The sequence below is a fragment of the Halichoerus grypus genome, chromosome 3 (genome assembly GCF_964656455.1).
Source record: "Halichoerus grypus chromosome 3, mHalGry1.hap1.1, whole genome shotgun sequence".
Classification (NCBI taxonomy): domain Eukaryota; kingdom Metazoa; phylum Chordata; class Mammalia; order Carnivora; family Phocidae; genus Halichoerus; species Halichoerus grypus.
The window spans coordinates 89895562-89921881 of NC_135714.1; the positions used below are offsets into that span (position 1 = coordinate 89895562).

Genomic DNA, 26320 nt, shown 5'->3' on the forward strand with positions numbered 1-26320 from the left:
GGTTTTCATTTCTAGGAAGCCTGCTGTAGTAAATTTCTTGGTTTTGAAATTACATAAGTGCAGCCTTTTTGTTAGCTAGACAGTGATATAAAATGTTTGTATGTTTTAATGCTTGCTTTATTAATTTCTGGAGCTTGCATTGTATCAGACTGTGTTTTTATCAGAAGTTACATGATGGTACAGTCATTTGTAGTGGGTTTCTGAGAGCGCTATCAAAACCAGAAACACCCCCTAGGTTTGCCCTTCCCTCCCTCCCTCCCTCGTTCCTTCCTTCCTTCCTTCCTTCCTTCCTTCCTTCCTTCCTTCCTCTCTTTCTCTTTCTGTCTTTTTAGTGAAGTTAATTAAATACTTTGTGTGTAGCATGGGGTTCCCCCCCCACTTTGTCCTGAGTTAAGAACATACATTAAATAGTTTATAAAAAGAATAGAAATTTCCATCTTTATTTATTCTGAGATGATGGGAAAAGAGGCATGTTCATAGTAATTTGGCTATGGAAAACATCCCCAAATGACAGGTTCTTGGTTTTGAATATATACGCTGCAGGGACATTTCTGTTGTACACATTATATAGATGCCCCCTCCCAAACCACAAAGAATGCCGTAAGACATTTAACCTAAAGAGTATACGCAAGAACATATGAGAGCACCAGAAGTTGAAGGTCAAATTTTAGGATCAGGGAGTGGATGAGCGGGGGACTACCCTTGCTAATAGCCCACAGGTGTGCAGGTAATGTGCCTTCCTAGGAAGGAGGTGCTGTGCTTTCGAAATATTTTCCCCAACATACATTTTGCCCTGAAACCGTTTGTCCAATGACATGGCAAGTTGCCTCCTAGTTCAGTGCTGAGTATTGGAATTTAATTCATTCACACTCTACTTCTTTCAAAAGATTCGAATGGCAACAATGAAATTGAAGTTAAGATTATGTGAAAATTCTAGGGGCGCCTGGGTGGCTCAGTTGGTTAAGCGACTGCCTTCGGCTCCGGTCATGATCCCAGGGTCCCGGGATCGAGCCCCGCATCAGGCTCCCTGCTCCTCAGGGAGCCTGCTTCTCCTGGAGCCTGCTTCTCTCTCTCCCTCTGCCTGCCACTCCACCTGCTTGTGCTCTCTCTCTCTGTGTCTCTCTCTCTGTGTCAAATAAATAAATAAAATCTTAAAAAAAAAAAAGATTATGTGAAAATTCTATTCCTTCTACTTCTGTGACATTGGATCTAGCAGGAAAATTTTTCTTATCTGTAAAATGGGGGATCCAACTTGGACTGTCTGCCCTGTGAAGACTGCTGTGGTGAGGTAGTAGGTCTGGAAAGTGCATAAATTGTTATGTGTTATATCCGTGAAACACCACTGAAGGGCTAGGCCCCTTGTGGGATTTTGACCAGTGGTATTTGGGGACTACATCATTGTTGAGCTCTACTCAAGAACTGGAGTGACTCACTACGTTCCCTGAGCACGTCGGTGTTAAGTGTGGAATGACCTTTCTGAGACTTTTGAGTGCCCAGGATGCCCCCTTGGAACTGCCCAGAACAAGAGATCAAAGAAACTGCAAACATTGTTTGGTTTTAAATCAAAAGTTATGATTTTATTTTTAATTTTAATATACCAAGAAAAAATATTTCTTTGAATGTCGTGAAAGGAGCACTTGAAAATAACAATTCCAACATTGCTGTGATTTGCTCTATGAGGCTTATATGGGTGAACTTCTATCTGAATATGGGCTCTGGGGCCCTGAAGAGGCTGAAGCTCCCAGTGGTTTTCAAGTTAGCAGCAAGCAACCTCCTGCCCGAACGTGCCCAGACAGTCAGACCTGTCTGAAACCGACATGCCTGGGGAGCACTGTTAGGCTACTTCTGGAGAGTTCTTGATTTCTGCCCACTGAGAGAAGTTTCAAGTGCTGCCAAGCGTTGGGAAAGTAACAGTGTTTAAACACCAACAGGTGTCAGGACCCCGCAATGCTAGCCTAAATGGGTTGCAGTTATGGCTTGACCCTGATGTATGGGACCAGTTTCTTTAATCTAACCAGTTACTTCAGGAAAAGTTGACTACGACGTAGTTTCAGGTTTGGATTTCCACTGAAGTGTATCTGACTGCAAGACTTTTGTCTGCCCAACATAAAATCAAAATGCCTTTATTAAGACCTTCCCAAACCCACACATGGGGGTGCTCCCAATGTCTCTCTTTCAGTGTTAGAACAACTTCTGTTCCACTTTTTTCTAAGTGTAATTCAGGAGGAAGGGAAGCCTGGAGATTATCTTTCCTCCTTCTGTGAGTCCTGAATTTTCAAAGTATCTGAGGATGAGGAAAGTAACGGGATGACTCAACAGGCTTGCGAAGATTCTTTGATGCCCTGCGCAGGTGTTCTTAACTGGTTTCTTTAGCTATGGGTTCCGCCACATGGCTGGAGGAGGTTTATAATGGGATTCTGTCACAAGTGGCATTCAAAAAAAAAAAAGAAGCTCTAACTGCACTGACACTTGTTTTACTTAAGTATTGGGGACCAGCAGACAGGGTCTGCTGGTTCATTGGAAAACAGGGACCTTCGTACTGATTGTTGGCACAAAAGAGTGTAAGGTTGCGTTGTTAGCTCTCATTTCAGTGTGTATATGCTACAAGCCAAACCCTGTGAGGCATTCTTAGCAAAATCTCTTCTTGAGGATAAAGAGTCTGAGGCACAAAGAGTCAGACCTTGCCTATGAGACAGAGAACAACTTAAGAAAGCTACAGGGGACAGGGATTCACAGCATGAACATAGGCTCTACCGTCCTGAATTGATAGCAAAATATTATTGGAAACAAAGACTGGAATGTCAGAAAGTTCTGGGCTTTCCTCATGAAATTTTCACTCAGTTACACTCTTGGGGATGGAAACTTGTTCAGGGAAATAAGTGTATGGGAGAGACAGGCATGGGCCATCCACATATAACTCAAAGTGCTGAGCTCTGGGAGGCAAAAATCTCCTGGATCTTCTCTATTAACAGCTCTCTTGAATCAGCACATGGCCAGTCCAACAACTCGGAGGAAAAAAAAAAGCCCCCAGAATGTGCTGGAGCTGACAGTTGTACGACACGTAGTCTCTGAGGGGAGGCTGTTTTATCAGGATAAAGAAAAGATATAACCTGAGCATGCTGTCTCTCCCAGGTAATTTAGCAGTCTGGGATTGAGGCCAGACTTCTGGAGCATTCTACTCAGTGTAGTTGACTCCAGGTGCATTATTTCTTTGATGTGACAGGTTTTATCATAAAGACACCACATCTGATTTAAAAAAAAAAAAAAAAATCTGTAGATCTCTTTCCCAGAAGTGTTCTTCTATTCAGTTCTGCAAAACCCCTCCTCACATGAAGTTTCTGACTCAGGCCTGAGTTACATTAGTAGAGAGGTGGGGAAGTGAGAGGGACCCAATCAATCCTTTCTTTCCCCTTAAGCAACATATATGTATGTATTATCCCTACCCCGCCCCTCCAATTGTTATAGTAGAGTGTGAGTAGAAGGGTGAGAGTAAATTACCTGGAATAATAACCTCAATACATGATTTTAATTCAGTACTTTGGCCTGGCATGGATTTAAATAACATAGTGCTTCCTCTTTTCTCATTAGCAAAACTAGAAGACCCAGATAAAACCTCCTGTTCTATGAATAGAGCATTTTTCATTAGAATGTTTTTCATTGCAAACTCATAGACTTGGGTTGATACTCAGACTGAGGGCATCAAATTACATGCACTTAGATATGAAATGAAGGATGTTTGTTTTTTCAATCCAGAAACGTTTTCACCATAATGGGATTGGAATGCAGTAGAAAATCTCCAATAGAAAGATAATCTATTGCAGCATAGTGGGGCAGTTCTGAAAACTTGCCTGCCCCAAGTTTTTCTGGAATGTTAACTGACAGTAGGATTATCTGTGTAGCAGTCAGTTCTCTGGTAGGATTCAGATTTGCCATGGGCTAGTGGTCCAGCCTCTTATCTTGATACAATTAAGCAGTTAAACTGAGATGTTAAAAACTCTGTATTGAACCTCTAATACCAGAATTTTTTTTTTGTTTTTCTTTCTTCCCATGAGAAATGTCGGAAAAGCCTTTAGATTTATTTAGCCAATTTACAAACTATTTATTAGACATTCAACCTGTAAAAAAAATTCTAAGTTATCTCACAAGTGAACACAAGTATGAAATTGTACCAAGATCAAAGTGCTTTGGAAGCATCATTTAAGTCTATTTAAGGTCTATGCTCATTTCCTTATTCTAACCTGCATTAAAGGACCAATGATTAATCAATGGATTCAATAATTAAATCAACCAGATAAGCTCGAACTGGTCCTTCAATTAAGCTCAAGTCAGCTATTTGGCCTTTTTCTCATGTGACTTATTCTGCTCATTTTCTTTTATAAGAAAAAAAGCTTATTGCACAGTATCATATCTTTTCAAAGCTCAAAAGAACATTATTTGCAGCCTAAGAACCTCGTAGTTGTTATAGCAGGACCTATCCTTTTAGCTCACGTCAGTTTCCACCCTAAGAATCACAACAGATCCCTCCATCAGTTGTTTCTCGTCTAAGAACCAATGTCAAGACATCATAGACTGCCCACGATAATTTAATACAGATGTAACAGCTTCCCTCCCTGCATAGCCCAGCGCCACCACCACCCCCCCCGCCCCGGGTCTAGCGGTCATGACCTGGTTTGCATGGATTCTTTGTTCATTGTTCAAACCCTTCACACAGAATGGGATAAAACTTTATTCTTTCAAATTCCACACATAAACAAGATGCTGAGAAAGCCCTTGTCATCTCTGACAGAAGCAGAGCAGCTCTGTTTCATGAATGACAGCACAATTAAAGCTAAAATAATATAAAAATAATCTGAAAAATCCCTTTTACTGTATACTCTCAAAGAAAGCAAAAGATAAACAACAGTTTTCTTTTTCTGCTAGCCAGAAAAACGGGTTCCTGTTCATCTGGGCTTTGAAGTTGAGTGTACCGCACATGTGTGTGCACGAATGTGTGGTGATGCGTGTATCAGCTATATGAAGTGTAGCTGCTAATCGTGCCATCTGGTTTGTCTAATCATGAAGCTACTTAACCGATTAGAGTACTAGCATATCACATTGAACGATTTTATATAATTGCTTCTTTGAAATACTAGGAATGTTGACACATTGATTTGGCTTGTAAAGGACTGAAGTATTACAGATAATATTATATTATCTAGCTTTCATTTCTTTCTCTCTCTCTCTTTTTGTAGAGAATATGGCTCTTAATAAGCTGATTTTCTGAGTTCCAGAGCAGAAGTCCTTTTTAAAAAAATTTCTGAAGCTGACTTGAAGCAGGAAGAAGGTCTTCTGATTTGGCCAAAAATATGACGAGTATTTTATATCATTGAAAACTTGAAGGATAAGTGTATCGGGGGCCCTTTGTTGTCAGCTGTTCCAGCCAAACTTGCCATGAAGGGTTTGTTGAAGTATCTCCACTTGACCAGCAGAGGGCACTTTACACACCTCCGCGTCGCTCGGGGAGCAGACGCAGATGATGCGGAAACACAGTGTTCACCCAATATCAGGAAGAGCCCTGCAGATTTCTTTGTGAAATTCACAAAAATATAGAAAATATGGACCGTACAACAGGGTTTCATTTGGAAAGCCATGAGTGCGTGTGTGAAGTCAAATAGAGTGGGGGTATACCGAGTGTGTCTGTTGGATGGATCCCGGGCTCCCATCTTTCCCCACTGTCCTTTTCCCAGCTCAAGAATGGTACGGGGCTGACCCTTTTTAGAGGTGGTACAGAATCCATTTTCAAATCATTTGGTAGAGTTTTAACTTTGCTATTCGGTATTTACTCTTCCGTTCAAAAGCCTGGGGCCCCTGAACCAAGGATAATCCTTGAGAGCTCATTTCAGAGTGGAAATTACAGTGAAACCATCAGAAGTGCTCTGAGGTGGAGCTGCCCCGTTAGGAACTGGTCTGCACTGTTTCCATCCTCCCAGGAAGAACCTTGGAAAAATATTGTGCCCCGTTTGGTTCTGGCAAAGTCACTAGCCCCAGACTGGGCTAGGAAGGGAAAAACACCAGTCCTTCTCTTAGTTGAAATACAATTGTTTACATCGTTTTCACGAGAGGTGATTAAGACATCTTTTCTCACGGGGGCTACAGCTACTGGCCTTTCTTAAGAAGGCTTTAATTTTTGCAAAAGCATTATTGTCCTAGATATACACCCTGTGTCTCTTCCATTTTGTATCTATTCTATTGTGTGTCCAAAAAGATTAGAAAGGATTGTGTGTGTATGTGCTCGCACAGTTTCTTAAGTAAACTTCTTTCATTCTTAGAGAAATATAACACTTAGTAAATACTTTTTTTCCCATATAGTGTTAATAGCCTTTGTTGACCTTCTATTTCTCTCTCTCTCTGTCTCTCTCTCCGTGCCTCTGGCTCACTTTTGTTCTCATTTGCCCTAGAGCTGACAGTTAAGGAGGGAATGGGGTTTCCAGCAGCAGTCCTTTGAGATGGAGGTGCACTCAGTGAGTCCTCACCCAAAAAGGATCATAAACTTACTGGGTTGAGTCAACCTTATTATCCCTAAGCTGCCTTGGGTTTTGTGTTTGCTCATGTGTTTTGTTTTGTTTTAGCTGCACCATATGTGATTCCTTGTGCCATTTTCTTTTGTCTATTGTTTTTCTTGATGACCCTGAGCTATGGCTTCCTCCTCAGTTCCAACACTATTCAGCCTTCGTTGTTTTCCTCATCTTGCCGATGTAGGCCTCAAAGAAGAAGTGGCAGAAGAGCACAAGGTAGCTGAGGTACATGAGTGAGGACCAGAAGATGTTCTGAAAGTGAGAGTGACACTGGTCATGCTGCATCCAGTAGAAGACCAGGTAGTTAATGACACAGCCCATCAGCATCTGAGTGATCTGGGACAAGGTGATGAACATGGCAAACTTCCGGGAAACCCGGAAACCTGCCGCTCGCAAGGCATAGTAAGAGTACATCACGGCGTGCACGCTATAGTTCATGGTCATGAACCAACCACCCCCGGCTACCATGTCCTTGTAGGAGTACCAAGAGTACAGCAGCACAGTGATGTGGTGGTACCAGTGCAGGAAGATCAGCTTTTGCTTCCTCAGAATAATGAATATTGTATCTCCTGAAAGACAGAGAAGGAAAAAAAAAACCTACATGAGCCCCTCGACCGTGATGTAACGATAATCCATATTTTCCCAAGAAGGCACATAGCTTCAACTCCTACTTGGAGAGTGAGATGGACTGGGTTAGAATCCTGGACGGATATTTACTAGCTCCGTGAGCTTGGGCAAGTTACTTATCCTCACTATTTTCCAGTTTCTGTAAAATGGGGATAGTAATGGGGATAACAGCAGTAGCTTGGGATTGTCTGAGGGCTTAATAAGATAATCAGTGCGCCCTCCTGGCACATGGAGAACATGCAATAAATGTCACTTTTAGAAGGCTGTTATACACAAAATCTTACCAATTTTCGATCTAGAAGGGACATGAGCAATCACGTTACCCAATTTCTAACTCGACCGTACATTTTAGGAAATATTATCTGGAAAAGTCAAGTGACTTGTCTCAGATCATTTGTCAATAGAGAGAAACAGATTAGAATTCAAGTGCCCAGCAAAACGTTTGTAGGCCTCTCTGGAGTACGAAGACCATTTTTCTTTGGTATATGGCGAAAGCTACTCCTAAAAAAACCTATCTTTGTGAGCTCCCTGTAAAAGGTGAAGCCTCGACAGACATTTGGTAGTCAGAGGAGTAAAATTGAAACAAAGGCAAAAACAGAAAAAAAGAGAAGAAAAGTCACCTTCTACCATATTTGCTGAACACGGTAACCTGAATATTTTATACCAATGAATCGAGTGATAAGAACAGAGAATGACACACATTTTTACGGAGTTAACTTTGAGAAAGCTTTCCACAATCTATTACTAAGAGTATCCTTTTGAAGAAAAAGACCACTGTCCCTAAGGTAGGAAAATTTATGTTATAGAAGCCAGAATTATGCTCAGGTAGGTAGATGCTATTTATATGTAATGATTCTCTGAAAAGCCTTAGGGATTCCAAAACATATACCATAGGACACTTATGTCAAAATGGATGAAGAGCAAGCATAGTAACAAATGCACACGATTCCATTAACAAGTATGAAAACAGGATTTATGCTCCATTCTCTTTCCTAGCTCTGTGTTCTTCTCAGGGATGGGAAAACCCAACCTCCTTCATGACCTTCAGTGAGCTCAAACTTGACTTGTTTCGGTACGACAAGGAGAACTAGAAGGTCCCTCTTCTTATTCTGAAATCTAATGAAGCACAAAGGGGATTAGTACTTACCTTTGTCTTATCCCTCAGACTTCACGGATGCCCTAAACCATTCGGCACTAGGAAGGGTCAAAGAATGTGAGGCCTTGGGAAGATTTTTAAGGCTCTCATGGCCGTGGTTGGAATAACCTAGGTGGTACCCCATTCCATTCAGCAGGAGCTCTTCGTCTGTTTCCCTACTGAAGTGTTAAACGTTAGCACTTCTTATTTGTTTAGAACAGAAAATTCATATTTGTTTAGAACAGAAAAGGAGAGCCACCAGTTGCTGCATCTCCAAACATATTATAAAATTTCCTTTGAAGTCCTTTTCTCTCTTGCGAGATGCCTGACATATTATGCCTATAAGTGTCAGACAGGCTGATAATGATTGATGGTGATAGTAGCTCTGACTAATGTACTTTAGGGACAAAACTGGTATCAGGAGACCTGGGGTCTACTTCTTAGTGTTAAACTGCGCTATTTTTGTGTGCCTGTCAAAGATCCACCATTTCTGTGTAATTACTACTCTGTGCCTCCCTTCGCTCAGTAAACTATAATGTAGACACAATAATTCCAGCCTACTTTTGTTCACGGTGGAAAGAAGGTAGAAGTCCAAGGAATTACATGGTAAAAACAAATTCAGTCATTCATCATTGAGAAGATGCTTTTTTACAAGCCTCTAAGCATGACTGAAATGTGTAAGCCACACAATACCCAAACACACTACATTAAGGTATTTGCTATAGAGTAATAAGTATCTCCTCCTTTTTAATTCTTTAGATTTAATCTTAACTCTATCGTCATTCTTATATTAAAACTTTGTTGTCTAAAGAACAACTTCAGTGTGAGGAGAGTAATAGGGGACAAAAGACAGGCCATATTGGAATGGGCTAACCTGGAATGAAAAGTGGAACCTACGATTCTGGTACTGAAACTTGCTTTGTGTTTTTCGTGTCTGAGTAGGGGTCTCAGATCTCATTAGTAGGGGGCATGATTGAGACACATCATGTGTTTCCATTTAATATGGGGGAGCTGAAGGTGAAGCACATGTTATGGGTTTTTTTTTTTTTTTACAGATTTATCTATTATTTTGGCGGCGGGGAGAGTGCAGGGGGAGGGGGAGAGGGAGAGGGAGATAGAAACCCAAGCAGACTCCTGCTGAGCATGGATCTGGGCGTGGGGCTCGATCTCACGACCCTGAGATCATGATCTGAGCCGAAACCAGGAGTTGGATGCTTAACCGACTGCACCACCCAGGCGCCTTGATGTCATGAGATCTTCCAAACAAAATTAATTTGAATTCCTTTAAGAATTTTTTCTGGAACAGACATACAGGATGGCAGGTGGAGTAATAAAGATGAGTATTTTCCAATAATAGCCCTGGAGCCTCTCAGGACCACCACTCTAATGCCGCATCAAGGTTACCATCCCCAAGAAGGCTGCTGACCTAGGGAATGGTAGTTTCCCCTGGGTAAGGGGAAGGGGACACTGGTGGGGTTCCGGAAGGGCTTCCTGAGACCATCTATGTTTTTTTTTTTCTTTTGTTTGTCTGGTCAAAGGTCTGGTTGGCATCCTGGAAAGAATGTTGACCAACAATAAGCAGTGGGACTTTCGATTCTTGAACAATTCAGCCACGTCACCCATTTGAGTGACCGCTGGTTCATGTTTTCTCCACCACAGTCTCTCTAACTTTAGATTCAGCTATTTTCAGCCAAGAGCCAGTCTGTAGGTAATCTCATCCCAAAGTGTCCCTCCCAGCGGATCCGCCCCCAGCCTGTGTGCCTGTTAATACAGACGTCTGTGCCGCTGTGGAGCCGTCGGGCGGCATTTGGAAACACCCAGGGTGCTCAGAGTCCCCAAGAGGCCACTCTGTGTGGTTTGTCCCAGATGGCCGTGCCCCTCTTCGCAGAATTAGCTGGAGCTCTGCTGAGTCAGAGTTTCAAAAACAATGACAAGCTCAACTGAGCAAGGACCTAGACTCAGAGCAGATGTTTCCAAGTTTTAACAAAAGCAAATCTCAGCAGGTTTTAATATAATTCAAACAGTAGGCGCGCACAGATTTTGGCACACAAAGCAGGTTGGTGGTTCTCTTCTCCTCACTTGTTCTAATGGGTCGTAACTCTATAATTCACTGAAATGAGCTCATTGTTTTCTGCTGAAACAGAAAGCCCTTCTTGCTCTTAAGAGTGCAGTGAAGGGCAGTGTTTAATAGCCTTAGTTGGGGAAGATGAAACAGTGCTAGGGAAGCATGATGGTGATGATCGTGCAACGACGCGTGTTCTTAATGCCACAGCCCCATACACTTAGAAATGGTAAATTTGATGTAGGTGTATTTTGCCTGCCCCTCCTCCCCCCAAAAAAGTATACTGAAAACTGCAGGCATGCGGGTTTTGGTGGGAAAATAGAGGTTTGGTATGGAACACAGAGGAACTATTCCTTCTCACAAGAACCTTCTCTTTCTGCTGCACATAAGGGAGTCCAGAATCTTAGAGTATTGAAAAGCAGAGCTTAGGACCTAAAAATAAGAAAAGTTCTCAATAATCCAAGTGGATAGATCTTTCTTAATTAAGTGGTAGCTGCAATGTCTTCTAGGAGCGAAAAAACTGGAAAGGGATTTAACTTCCAAAATGAACGAGAAGGCATCCAAGAAAACACGTTTGCTGAATTAGGGCTAGGGGCTGGCTATCTGGTTTTTGGATCTATTTTGATTCAGAAGTTTAGTTTGGCAAGACCATTTGTCAGTGAGCTCCAGAACATTGGAGAGAAAATATGGCATATCTTAAAACTGAAAAAAGGGTACTCTGACCATGAAAATACCTGTATAATGAACCTGAAACGACATGAAGAATATCACTAGCCTCATTAAAGAACCAGATCAAGTTTAGGATTTTATTTTTTTCCAACTCTTTAGCCCATTGTCAGCACTTCAATCCTTTATTTTAACTGTGAAGAAATGGATTGTTTGATATCCAGCCTACAAACCACTATGGTGAATGAGGCTTCTTAGGGAAAGGGATCACCAAAACAACGGCACAAGGGACTACAGTCCAGTTCCTTCTGGGCTCAAGAGGGAATAGAATTGTGTTCAATTATAAGCCAACATTGGGGTGGTAGGGAGTGGCATGTCTGGGTGTACATTAAATTAAGACAGGTGATTAATTAGCATCATCCAGACCAACACTCTAACAAGGCAGAGGGCAACAGCACGAATACCTCTTAGTACTTCACTAACAGTTCTTCTGTGGCAATTCGAACTCTGTCTGCTATCCTGAAACTCTGATGTCAGTATGGAACAGAAGATGGGAGGACAGACAGTATAGGTCTACTCACGTCTTTGAAGAAAAATGACCACTATGAATAGGTTGAGGTGGCTCTTCAAGAAATTATTCTAAAGGTAGAAGGGACTATTTTTAGTGTCAAGTCCCTCAAATTCACATGGATAAAACTCAGAGCGCAGACAAGCAGCCCTTGCAAGGAAGATGATTTCAAGAAGCAAACACTGAGGTTGCTCCTTTGCAATTTAAGGCTTAAGGCCCCAAAGCATAGAGGCACCACTGCTGATTTTTTTCAAAAATGTTGAGGGTAGTGAAACAGTGAAGTGTTTAGTGGTGACATGTAGAGGGAGCCACATGGTTCATGCATTTACTGTTTTCATACATCTGTAGTCAGTTCTGTGTCAAAAAAGATGGGCAGATTCATAAAGATACTTACTATACAGCATAAATTAAAAGTCAGAGATATCTGATATTTCTCAAAGTGAGTAATTCTCAAACATTAATAATGTATGAATTTTAAAGAAAATGTCACACAATCCCAAGAGAATACATGCTCACATTCTCAGACCAACACTAGTTTGAGAAGAAGTAATCTGGTTCAGATGCTCTATGAATCTAAAGAATAACTATGAAAGAAATAGATCTGGTAAGACAGTCTTGTTTTTAATCTATAAGTGAAAACACAAAATTAAAATGTTCCCATAGAATTTTGAAATTCCTAAAAACACATCTGTCTTAGGCACTGTCTATAGCTCCAAGTTTCAAAAACATTTTTCCAGCCTAAGACTTGGCAGCTTGTGGTCTCAATTCAAATACGAAAACTGGCCTCCTGGGGCCTGGTTCATAAAATTCATATTCTAAATTTCTTTTCTGAGGAGTTAGACATTCGGTTCTAGCCCCTATTAAATGCTATTGTAGGTGTTTAATACAAATATGTTAAGTGAATGAATGAATACATACATACCAATGCATTTCAACCTACGTGTGCCTTCATGGGCTCTTGTGTGCGTGCATGCACACACAACAGTGATCTAGTCATTTTGGACTGTAGAGGATCTATCTCCATACCCCTGCTCTTCTTAGCAAAGGTTTTCAGAAGTTTTCCTCTGCTGTTCTTCCCTTGCCTTTGACTTAGGAAAACAATGGTCAAACTAACAATTCAAATCAATTGCCTTCCCTTTGTAGGCAGGACAGACAAGTTGCCGACATTCACATCCGAGAGACCTCATATCCTTTGTGAACAGACACAGGATACAAAGTAAAGATACCTTAAAGAAAGACTGTGGGTGATGAATAGATAAAGAAGATGTGGTGTATACACACACACACACACACACACACACACACAATGGAATATTATGCAGCCATCAAAAAACCGAAATCTTGCCATTTGCAACGATGTGGATGGAACTAGACGGTATTATGCCAAGCGAAATAAGTCACTCAGAGAAAGACAAGTATCATATGATCTCACAAACTGAGGGTTGCTGGAGTGGTGGGGGGTGGGAGGGATGGGGTGGCTGGGTGATAGACATTGGGGAGGGTATGTGCTATGGTGAGTGCTGTGAATTGTGTAAGACTGATGAATCACAGACCTGTACCTCTGAAACAAATAATACATTGTATGTTAATAAAAAAAAAGAAGATAGTAGGAAGGGAAAAATGAAGCGGGGGAAATCGGAGGGGGAGACGAACCATGAGAGACTATGGACTCTGAGAAACAAACTGAGGGTTCTAGAGGGGAGGGGGTGGGGGGATGGGTTAGCCTGGTGATGGGTATTAAAGAAGGCACGTACTGAATGGAGCACTGGGTGTTATACGCAAACAATGAATCATGGAACACTACATCAAAAACTAATGATGTAATATATGATGACTAACATAACATAATAAAATAAAATAAAAAAAAAAAAGAAAGACTGCAGATGGCTTGAATTGTATGTGGCGTATAAGGAAAGTAAAACCTCTAACCCCCTTTTTAGGAGAAACAGGAGAAGGAACCCAATCTATAAATAAATATTTTGAACTAAATAATAGAATTCTTAATTCCCAATAAAAAATTAAAAAACCCAAACAATGAATAGGTGTTCCCTAAGGATATATATGAGTTTGTGAGCTGATGGCCAGTACTGCTCACGGATGAACCCAGAGTTTATGATCACGAGCAGATCCCTTTCTCCAGCAGTAAAGATATTTTCCTGGTGAACTACATCCATGTCACATCCTTGCCACTAATTTTCCACTGTTTCTGTGGATCTGGACCACACTTCTATTCAACACCATTAAAGGCTGAAGGAAAAACCTTAGGAATCTATATCCATAGCCAGTATTTTGGATTCAGTTCTAGAAGGGGAGCCACGTTCCTCTTCTCCAAGGCCCATCTCTTAGATGATTCAAATCAAACAATACCAGAAACCAACCCTTAGCATTTGTTAATTAGAACATGAGGACACCCAAACGGAAAGCCTAGTCTCCTCATCTGAATCCTAACGGCAGGATGAAAGTCTGTTTCCTTGTGGGACTGGGAGAGAGCTGCACTGTGGATTTCCCTCCATATTATCATCTCAGCACAGCCATTAACGCGCCGGACAGAGGCACCAGGTAGACTTTATACGGCCCTGGCAGTGTATTTCCAGTAGTGTCTGGAAGCCGGCATGTTTTCGTCAACGATTTTGCTCTTCACATACACAATGTACAATTGTTGAAATGGAGGGAAGGAGGGGAGAGAAAGAGATCGTGGAAAAGTTAATCAAGAACTCAAATTCATTGGTTATAACTTTCCTGCAACCAACAAAACAGGACCTTCAAATCGTTTCTTTGTCTGTTTTCAAATAAGTAAATCTTGTGGGTGTGTAGCTACCCAGAGGGGTGGGGGTGGAAACGGAAGGAGAGAAGACACTCACCTAGTTCGGGTGCTTTGCTTAGCACAAATGCATAAGCCCAGAATTTGCTGACAGGTCCATTGTAAAAACTCTGGTCACAAACTGACTGCTTCAGGCCTTTGGTCATCAAAATGTACACCATATAAGCACCAGTTCGAAGAGCACCGAATATACTTCATAATGAAAAGAGAAAAGAAACAACATTCAGGCAAATCATTTCATTTCTGACATTACCCACACTTAGAAAACTGCCTGCCACCTAGGGGAAAGAGGTCTAGGTGACTCATAATCATTTGCATTGACCCAGAAGCATCTTAAAATGTTTTGTGAACAAGAGCGACAGAACGTCTCCGTGCAACAGAACGTCTCCGTGCTTTAGTCCGAAGGCAATGGCTGATGTCACGTATTGCTCATCACTGTCACCAAGAGGAGGTCGTGGCAAAGCGGAGTGGATGCAGGGCAGGATCTCATGGAGAAGCTGGTGACCACGATGTTTCAGCTTGAGAACTGTCCCTTGGGGATGAGAGGGGGTTGGCTGAAGACTCTTGGAATGATCTCAAGTCCGTCCTATGTCCAATCATTTTCGAAGTCCCTCCCGGCTCGATTGCATGAATATGTTTGTTTCTCTCAGCCAACTCTTCCTTTACCTTTGGACTGGCCTTATCAATGTAGACCTACTTGGCATCTTTCTGGACCCCCGCAGCAGCCTCTAGCCCGCAGCTGTCATCCCTTACCCCCTCCTTCCACTCTCTAATCCGTCTTTCTCATGGAAGCCAGCAGAAGGCTTAGCTCTCCAGTCAGGCTCACTCCTCTGGGCTTCCCATAACCACAGGCTAACACTGTTCGAACCCCGTTCTTCAAAGCCCTGTCACGTCTTTGCCTCCACACAGGTGCAGGTACTCAGATTGTTGAGAAATAAACTGGCTTCAGGCGTTTTTATCAAGGAACCGCCAAGGAAACAGGAGAGCTCTGGAATGCGTTGAGCTCAGTAATGCAACCTGAAGTGTGAAAGAACTTTGCAACTGGAACAGGCAGTCTCCATTACGGAGTGATCCCCCAGGCATATGTACCAGAGCACGAGGACCACACGCATGACTGAAAGCCAAGCCCGCTGACCATGTGGGGAGCTGAACTCGGCCGTCCTTTTTCTGGCAGCATCCCTGTCAAGGCTCTAAGTCAGTTAGGAGATTAACCAGTGAACAGCTGTTGAGACTAGTAGCAGCCTCACCAAATTCAGAATAGGAGCTTTCATTTCTCCTCTGAGGCATTATTGTTTAAGAGATCTTAAGAGGGGCGCCTGAGTGGCTCAGTCGTTAAGCGTCTGCCTTCGGCTCAGGTCATGATCCCAGGGTCCTGGGATCGAGCCCCACGTCGGGCTCCCTGCTCAGCGGGAAGCCTGCTTCTCCCTCTGCCACTCCCCCTGCTTGTGTTCCCTCTCTCGCTGTGTCTCTCTCTGTCAAATAAATAAATAAAATCTTAAAAAAAGAAAAAAGAGATCTTAAGAGTTGCTTCAGAATAAGCCATTCCACTAGGCCACAGGGTCCATAAACATGCATCCACCCACTAAAACCAAAGGTCAACTTTGCATAAAACCAAGGTAATAAAGGTGAATTCCTGGCAACTGTTTATCAAGTTGGGACTTTGTAAGTAGCTTCTTTAATGACATACAGCCTACATTAAATGGAATTACTCTTTCCAACATATAAAATGATCCTGCATAGTATTTTTGGTGTCACTTTACAGTTGTAGGTCCTATTTAATCCTTTAGTGGCTTCCCACTGCATACAGAATAAAACCCCCAGCTCCTTAATAGGACCCACAAGGCTCTGAATGGCCCCTTTGTCCCCCATCTCCATCCTTCCCACTGGCCATTCTCTTCCTGCTCACTGTGAGCCAATCATTCCACCACTTTTTTACCCTTTCCGTTTTCTGCCTTAGGAACTTTGCATATATGTCCTCCTAGGGAGCTTTTCTCCCTGTTCACTCCAAGGCTGCTCCTTCTCACTTCCTTATCTCACAGAAATGTCCCTCCTAGCGGAAGGACCTGTGTCCTTACAGTCCACAAACTGTCCTAATTTGAGAGTGGAGCATTGGAATTCATTGGTAAAGTTAGGTAATGGAGATTTTTCTGTCTTATCTGGCTTGATTTTTTATGTGTTGTCTTTACCTCACCAGATGATGGCTAAATTGTATCACGAAAAGTGGCCACCATCACCAAGTTAAGGTGATTCGCACATTGGGCCCTTTGATTTCGCTGCTATGAAGGTAATACAGAAATGCGGATGTGGCATCTCTGCTGAGCATATGTAGGAGATGCTGTTGGTTGCCTAGTCAAGAGCCAAGTCTTTCCTCTTTCTCTGTTTGAAAAGAATCCTGATTTTGTCCAGTTTCTCTCAACCCATAATTCTCCCAAGGAAGGTGACATCATCTTCAATTTAGGAGTGCATCCTAATTACTTAAGCTAGTTTTAGTAATCCCATTTCCCTTATCGGTGATTGGTTAGGGCTGGGCACTGACCCACTTCTAGCCAATGTGATGTGAGGACCGGGCTGCTGGGGGCCATGTGGGAAAGGTTTCCTTGCTCTTTGCTATGTATTGCCTGGAAGTGCAGTAGCCAGCCATCTTCCCAAAGGGAAGGAGCTACCCTGAGGCCAAAAGTTATTGCTGCAAAATGTGACCAAGCTAGGGACTTAACCAATCTTTCAGTGACCCCATTGCAAGGCTTCTTGTTTTTTGATAAAGTTTTCTTATCGTCTAAGCCCTTTGGAGTTCTGCTTTCTATTACTTGTGTTCCAGCAGACACAACACACAAGATCGGATTTTCAGTAGATCTTTGAACACTAGTTAACATTTTGTGGCTACCCAATATGTCTGAGTCAAGATACTGCTGGTCAGCTACTTACTACATCAGTTATCTGCTTCCCATAAACCAGTGGGAGATAAGTCAGTGACTTTTGTACAAGCCCAAAGCAGAGAAACACACAAGTGACACGCTTTCAATATGTATTGGTCTCTGCTCATTAGCCCCTGGTCCAGGACGTTTCTGAAGCATCAGCATACTGTCCAGATCTAACACCAGCCCACTGTATACAGCCAGCCGAGCCCCTCCTCCACTGTTTTGCTGCTAGACTCTGTGCTTCGTACATGATCAGAGACAAGGAAAGCACCTCTGGAATAGTTACTGTCCTTTCATCTTCTTTAGTCTCAAAAATCATTGTAGTTTATATAGCCCATTTCTTAAGCATTGGCACGGTTTAATTTATTCTTTCAGTTGCTAAATATGTACTGGCAAAGTCCCAGATGCCAGGCTGGCAAGAAGCAATCAGCTACCTCTGGCTAGGGGTGGGGGCGGTCCTGGAAGACTTCAGAGGAAGTGGGATTTGACTTTGGGATAAATAGGGATTCCGAGTTTGAGGGCCAGGGTACAAGGAGGTCATTTCGGAGCACGGCAGCATTAGAAATGTAGGTATGACGTGGCCACAATATTGCTGGCAACCAGCGTGTAGCACGTATTATCGTCCCGTATCTGGACCTCAGCCTCACTCCCTAAGCTCCGAACAATAAGACTGACTCAGAACAGAGGACAGTGCATTTTTCAGGGAAACCGTCAGTGCCAGCCATCAGGCCTGTGTGTCTGTGGGCAAAGGCGCTTTGTTGTGGTGTGACAATGCTCCTGCTGGGTGGCCGTCAGGGAGCTGCTTAGCCAATGGGATGATTGTTATCAGTGGGAAGCCAGGAGCTCTGCCCTGGTACATCTCAGCCACGGTACACTTTGATACACTTTGGAATCACGTGGCTTTTTATTATAACTAGGCTCAAGCCCTAAGGCTATGATACCTTACCAAAAAATACTTTAGCTCAGGAGACTTTTTTCCTTCTTAAGTTACACCATCTCTTTTTTCTTTTTTGAATTAATTCATTTATTTCAGCAAGCTCTATACCCACCGTGGGGCTCGAACTCATGAGCCCCAGATCAAGAGTCGCGTGCTCTCCCGACTGAGCCAGCCAGGCGCCCCTGAAGTTATATCATCTCGAGAGACACCGTGACGTAAAAGACAGTTACGCAGCTTATGTTCTGCATCCCCCAGTCCTTGCTTATACTCATGGCAGACATTTCTAATCAATCTTGACACTCTTCCTGGCCATGCCTGGACATGATCTCAACATTCTCAACATTCTCAACCACTCTAAACCAATCAATCCAACAGATGAGAGCTGCAAATTCTAGTCACACTTGCTCTCACTTGCTAGTTTCATGACTGGGCAAACTAACTTCTGTAAGTCTTTATTCATCTGAAATGTTAATATCTCATGTGCATATTAGGTCTATGAATTTTGTAGGACAATATAGGTAAAGTAGTGTAGAGCCTCTGATATGTAGGTGCTGAAGAAAACAGTTTTTATTATGTTACTATTATTCCTTTATTACTATTCATCGTTGTTATTAATGCCACTTTACTTGGTCTGTCCTTCAATTTGGAAAAGGACTTTTACCTGTCTAACCTCACTGTGTCAGGTAAGAGAGGTTAAAGTTAATTAGCCCGAATCGAAAGTCAAGAAAATACATGTACAGAGAATTTGATTTGCACTGATGATTATTCATATTATTAAGCATTTTATAGAAAGTATTTATTGTTAAAGTGTTTCTTTTCATGAGCCAACTTTTCACAAAACAAGTAACAGCCAGCAAGTTCACAAGAGGATGTGAACTATGCCTTTTCCATAGAACTTCTTGAAGGAGACTGGTATGGAAAAGCATCTGGTTCATGTAAAATTTATCTTTTAATCAGATGATAAAGATTATTCTAAATCTAGGGGCTCAAAGAAGCTGAGAGTCTGGGCCATTGGGTTTAACGAGGGCAGATTAGTGCTATATCACATGTCTTTTCCCAGCTGTAAGGTCACACTGGCATCTTTTTAAAGAAATATATAATTTTTCTTGTCAAAGTCCAGTTTTGATTGTAACAGTTAATGGAGCAGGAGAGAGCTCAGTGAAGGGAGAAGTGGATGTTTCTGCTCTCTTTCAGCTACATTAGGCATAATGTGGCAAGGAGATCTGGAAGAAATCATGGCCCTGATTAGCTAAGGTGTTTCTTCTCAAACAAATGTTCTGGAGTCCTAGTCCAGAAGAAGTCTGTTTCTTCATCATCAGCCATTTGCCATGGCGTGGACTCAAGGAGGTATCAAGAATGCTTACTGGACTGTTAATTGTGGTATTATGGGGGTGGGAGAGAGAACCTTCTCTTTTATACTATATACACATTTCTGCATTGCTTGACTGTTTTAAAGCAAGCATATATCAGATTGACAATTAAAAAAAATGTTTAAATGGGTGCTCAGCTATAATTGATATAATGACTAAACAATCACAATTGTACTAACTTTCAAGGCTTGACATAAACTTTTTAGTGTGAAGTTGAGATACAACACTAATCCCTGATCAGCCAGCCCATGATGACACCTGGGCTTGGAGACTAGTAGAAAAGACTGGGAGACAATGCATGTATATCTGGTTGGGATTCTTCTTTGGATATATAATGTACTCCATTACACAGATGTTGAAACATTTAGAGTAAAAGTTTGGAAAACAAGTTCTCATTTTCAGGTTGTATTAGTTTTTTTCCTTTCACAAGTTAAGTATTGGAGTCCTTTCTAAAAAAGTGTGAGAGACATGGCGAATCTTCATTCAAACCCAGCCTCTTACCATGAGACCCCTTCATTTACCAAGTTGAGAAAAGTCTGAATAACTCTGTGTTCCAGCCTTCCAATTTTACTGCCATCTGGAAGTCAAAGTGGAGTAATCTCAGTAGTAACTACAGAATCCCAGAATTCTGCTCTGGGTAGAAAGACTCCTAAGGTATAAATCATCAATAATCCTTTCAATTGTTTCAACTGGAACATCAAGAGTAGATACAGTTTTACATTGTTCCCTTATTGGCCCTCAACTTAAATGCAAGGTGTTTTGGAATCAAAACAAGGGTTTCTGAAAGGTTTTTTTTCTGAAGTGCCAACCACTGGAACCCCTCAACCTGCTAACTCAATAACCAAAGGTGCAATTACTTTTAGGATTGGGCAATGAAAATGTTTTATTATACTTGTATCCTCTAATCGGAAAAAGGAGAAAAAGAAGTGTGATGTTTTGTCAGTTGTCGAAACGTGGCAACAGCTGATCCAACAGTAGCAACTCTACAGACATAAGGGAGGTCACTGATTTTCCTGATAACAAAAGTTGAATTACCATTTGTCATAGACTCTGACAGTTTTCAGAGAAGGAAGAATATTCAATGATCCCAGAACAGGTTAAAAGCAAATTAACAGCAACCCAAAAATCCACTCTAATGCCTTTAGATTCCAGAGGTGATACAGGATTACAGTGCTTGTGATAGGGAGTAATGGCATCTCCATGTCATGTCATGTTTCTTTTGACAAAGTGCAATCTAGCTTCTAAAACCTTTCCACATCTGATGACAGGCACCCTTAATAGAATGTCTACTTAAGTTGGGTCTAGTATTTGGCCTGTGTTAAAAATACATTTTTCAATAATAATATAACAAACCATAAAGGTGTGCATTTTTTGCCCAAGAAATCAGTAGTTAAATGGGAATATACACTGTAGTTTATTTTTATTTTTTTAAATATTTTATTTATTTATTTATTTGAGAGAATGAGAATGAGAGAGAGAGAGAGAAAGAGAGAGAGAGAGCACATAAGGTCAGAGGGAGAAGCAGACTCCCTGCTGAGCAGGGACCCCGACATGGGACTCGATCCCAGGACTCCAGGATCATGACCTGAGCTGAAGGCAGTCGCTTAACCGACTGAGCCGCCCAGGCGCCCCTAAATTGTAGTTTTTAATAATTTACTTCCCCTATTCTTTCACTAACAAATAGAGTGTACAATTAATTTCATCTCTCACTGAGTGATCATTTCTAGGTTTGACTCACTTGTCTTGATAGGAATGTTTAATCAGACATCTCCATTAGAAAGTCTCTCAGACAACTTGGGGACCAAGACACATGAGGCTAAAACTGCATATTATATATATCAAAATTGAAAATACACATATCTTATGACATAGTACTTCCATTGTTGGAAACACAACATGCCCTTTAGGCATACTTGCAAAAATATACCATATTGTATGTTGTGTAATACAGAAAAGATGGTTAGAACAAAATCTAAAAGCCCACTGATATGAGAAGAGTTAAGTAAATTACAACGAACACAATACAAACTATAAAGTGTGCCAGGCACATCTTCCTGAGGTGCTGACATGGAAAAGCTCCAAAGTACAAGAGGATTCAGTGAAAAATGTAAGGAGCAAAGCATTCTGTATGGAATGATCCAACATTTTAGAAAGGTTTTAAGGTTACACATACATGTACTGATGGCTATAAAAATACTTATGGAAAAAGCCCTTCAAACTGTTAACAACGAGTCCTACTCGAATTTTGTTTTACAATAGCCATGTGTTACTCTTTTTCAGAAGCTATTAGAAACCTAATTTTTAATGCCCATTTCTAATATTTATAATCTGATGTTAAATTAACCTTGGGATTTTTTTTCTGAATAAAAAAGGATATGTTAAAAGTCTAAATGTTGCTTAGATAATGACTGCTTTGCTTCTCAGAGGTCAGACATATTAGAAGGAGTTTTTAGTCTAGAGGGGAATCAGACAGCCAATAGCAATCATGAAGAAGACCAGAAATAAATCATTTAAAACTGAGTAAAAGTACTGAGTAGAAAAGCTGAGCCTAGTTTAGAATACGAGGAGGATGATACCTGTGGCCTCTGTGGAGAACTATCACTTAGTCTTGGAGCATGGAGTAGCTTCCACTGCATTTCTGGTGATGGTACCTAATTGTTAAATAGTATCACAGAGAATGATGTTCATGAACTCCTAATTAAAATGTTACATGTTGCAGTGTGGAATCCATCTGAGCTAAAGGCTCCATGGAAGCAGCTGGAGGTGAGGACAGTCTTGCAGAGACTACAGAGAAGGGATCTTAGCGGGTAACATGGTTCCCTGACAGACAAACAGAAGGTGGGAGCGCCCTCTAGGACTGCTCTCTCCACTTACCACAAATCCCCTTGGTAAGTCAGAAAACATCAGTCTCAAACAGATGTTCTCATTTAATGTGTGATGGGAAGGGTTGACTTCAATTCACTTTCTGATGAACAGTTTATTCTCCAAACTTGTGAATCTAAGCATTAAAAAAAGGAAAAGCCATACTATGGGTCTGAATATTGCTTAGATCAGACTGTGGGGTACAATCCTTGCATCTGGAGTGTGCAACTTGGATATAACACACTTGCTCCAGGTATCTGACAAGGCAAAGAAATGCTGGCTCAAGTTAAAAAAAAAAAAAAAATAACCTGATAAAACCCAGCCTGGCAGAGTGGGGAGGCAAGAGGGGTGGGGAGATTAAAAAATAATAATGGTAAGGACAATTGGTACCATAATAGATTTCAATTAGAATTTCCCCAAAGAAACATAATACCTGGCGATAGAACTCATAACATTTTAATTTGAATTTGAAATTTTAAGATTGCACTGTGTCTCATAAAACAGACAGGATTTTCTTTCACTATTATTTGAGCTACTATTATTATGTTTCAATCTGAGCTAGAGGAATTTCATCTCCTTGGAACAACCAGTAACCTTCGCCCCGTCAGGGCCAGAGTGGAAGGCGGCCACACAATGCCAGCTTCAGTTCTTGTTGACAAGTACTTGGATCTGTGCAAGCATTGTGCTAGATGCTGGCAAAGTATTTCACATTTGAAGGACTTTATTGAGCTCCTCCATTATGAAATTTGGTTTTTACAATTTCATGGAGCACCCCTATCCTGGTTATAGAGACAAAGACATAGGCACGGGAAGGGCAAGGGACTGGTCCAAGGTCACCCAGTTACTAAGTACCAGAATTTTCTGACCACAGCTCCAGTGCTGATACCGGACTCCTTACCAGGCTTTCATTTAGCATAATGGTTCTTAGCCTGATTGGATATTACAATCACCAAAAAGGGCTAAAACAATTCTAATGTCTAAGACCCATCTCCAATGAACTGACTCAGAACCTCGGATATGGAGGCATGAATGGGTCTGAGTTAGGGACATTCTGGAGACTTCACCCTCCAAGATGCCTTCCTGACTGTTCCCCTCCCTCACCCATCATTCCTACTTCATGAACCTTTGGATGAAGCTGTTCAGGTAGCTGACGAAGAAAGTTACTTATCTATACATCAGTGCTGTGCTAGATGAGAACCCTTGTCCCTGAATTTTAAGTCTTAGAGTTCTGCTAAATTCCACAAAATTAATGTCTTTTGATGGGTATGTTTTCTGCCTTTGCCTTATCTTCTTTACTCAACCACTGATGGGGATGTCATCTAATGCATTCCAGGGCAAGTGGAGACTGGCCCACAACTTTCAACTACATTTGGAAAGAACAACGTGCGGTTTCCAGACTTTTACAATGGGAACAAAGAGATAAAGTACTACCAGTAGTGAACCCAATTAAGTACCGTAGAAAATTAAAATAGGGGAGTTGAATGAACTAAAAGGAACCTAAAAATAAATGTGGGCAGTAGCAAAGATTAATGTTGAAGCCAAAACAACTCACCAAGATCACAGAAGTGGTTAATCATCTTGTTTCTACAAAAAACTTTCTTCCTTTGAAAAAATTCTTAATCCCTTTTGGAATATTACAAACCTACTGGGACAGCAATAATTCCAGTACTAAGATTAATAGCATTGCCTCACTAACCCCACTGCACAGTCTTAATTAACTAGGTGTCACAGGCACATGAGGAAACCAACTTTTTTTCTGAGGGATGATAAATGAAAATTTCATTGGGAGAGTACTTGAATCGAAATACAACATTATCTGTAGTAAAAATAAAGGAAACTTTAAGGAGGGCACGTACTGCATGGAGCACTGGGTGTTATACGAAAACAATGGGTTGTGGATCACCACATCAAAAACCAATGATGTATTGTATGGTGACTAACATAACACAATAAAATTTAAAAAAAATAAAAATAAAAAATAAAGGAAACCTTAAAAACAAGGTTCAGAAGCCCTGTAGGGGGAGCTCTCACACACTACTCCCTGTGATAAGAAGCATACCTTGTATTCCCCAACCCCAATAGGAAGAAGCTTACTTAACATTCAAGCAGGAGGAAGGAAGAATTTCTCCTGGTCTAGCAACAGCCCAGCCAATGAGAAACCGCCACACTCAGTCAATGAAAGGCCATAACAGCCCCTCCCACCTTCCCCCTCTCCCTTGTAAAAGTAAGCTCGCCTCCACTCTCTGGACTTGCCTATGGTTTGAGTGTCCTGAACTGCAATTCTGTTATTCTGGAATAAACTCATTTTGCTGGTAAAATAGGTGGCTCTTTTATCTTTTTAAGGTCAACACTGTAAAAACTGTAAAAACAACCCAACCCCAAAACAAATAAAATAAAAAGGGAGGAAGGAAGGGAGGGTGGGAAGAAAGAAGGAAAAGAAAGAGAAGGGGGAAAAAAGAAAAGAAAAGAGAAAAAGTTATTACAACTCTCAGTTTTCCACATCCTTAAATTGAGGGACTGGAAATATCCTTTAGGATTTCAGCCCTAAACTTCTGTGAGCTAATGTAGTAACTATAAGAAAGGGAGGAAATATGGGTCATAAAAGTTGCTGCTCTCTATATGCCCAGTTCATTCCTTTGGGCTTATTGATCTAAAAAGCCATTAGATAAATTTTTACAACCTTTCTAAGCAGCACATTGACTGTTAATTTTCATAGTTGTTCACAGTAATTGAATTACTCTAATCACAAGACATACCCAAGAAAGTAAATTTAAACAATATTCTTTCTACAAATATTTATTAAGTATGAATGCCTACTAAGGTGATAGGCCCTATCTCACTCCTTTCAGAAAGAGTTTTGTTCAAGGGGTGCCTGGGTGGCTCAGTCAGACTTCAGCTCAGGTCATGATCTCAGGGTCCTGGGATTGAGCCCTGCATCTGGCTCCCTCCTCAGCGGGAAGTCTGTTTCTCCCTCTCCCTCTGCCCCTCCCCACCACTCATGCTCTCTCTCTCTCACTCTCACAAATAAGTAAATAAAAAGTTAAAAAAAAAAAAAAAGAAGCCTGAGAATTTCCCCTCTCCTGCACCTCAAGAGCCAAACCAAAACCTCCATAATCCATCACAACAAGGTCATAGGAACTCATGGCCCCAATTTAATCACAAAATAATTTTAGAAACAAAAATCATAGCACAGATAAGCACATTTTTATACATTTGTGTATACCCGGTCTAATTAGAGAAGAAAAATTCACTTTGTTCCTTCATTTTTCTACAGATCTTGGCTTGCTTCCCATTTCCATTTTTCCTATTAATCCAAATTTTTCTGTAGAGCATTCAAACGGGATATGTTTGTTATCAACTAGGAGCAAAAAGTGAAAATGACTAAAACGGATGCTTATTTAATATGCCTATGAAAAGTTTCATACCCTAAATTTCACCTATCTTGATCCAATTAAATAAAACGTGCACATCCCTCAATAAGACTATTAATGTAGTAAGGACTTAATAAAATGTTAATCACTAGTAAAATAAAAGACCCATTGAGATAATACATGTGAAAATATTTCTAGTAACTATGGCATCGTCTAGAAGTTTAAGGTATTATCAGAAAGGCAGCCTGGTGTTAGGCCAAGAAAATTTGACAACCAGATTCCTAATCTCATCTCCTTTACCTGTTGAGTGCTTTAAATGTCCCATAATCTCATAAATCTCACTTTCTTTATAAAATGGAGATGGCCCTGTCTAATATTCTGCCTACATCACAAGTTATCATGAGGATCATATAAGCTGATGGATGTTAAAGT

General features: G+C 41.2%; 1 protein-coding gene across 3 annotated transcripts in view; it reads right to left on the bottom strand.

Annotated features, from left to right (window-relative positions):
• Positions 1 to 4706: 4706 nt before the first annotated feature.
• Positions 4707 to 26320, bottom strand: part of ELOVL6 (ELOVL fatty acid elongase 6) — a 146822-nt gene continuing 125208 nt past the window's right edge. For all 3 annotated transcript variants that reach the window (XM_036098042.2, XM_036098041.2, XM_078069075.1), the window contains 2 exons: positions 14474 to 14625; positions 4707 to 7123 (listed from right to left, as the gene is read on the bottom strand). In XM_036098042.2, coding sequence (XP_035953935.1) covers positions 6699 to 7123; positions 14474 to 14625 — 577 coding nt within the window. In that variant the 3' untranslated portion in view covers positions 4707 to 6698. The remainder of the gene's footprint in view (positions 7124 to 14473; positions 14626 to 26320) is intronic.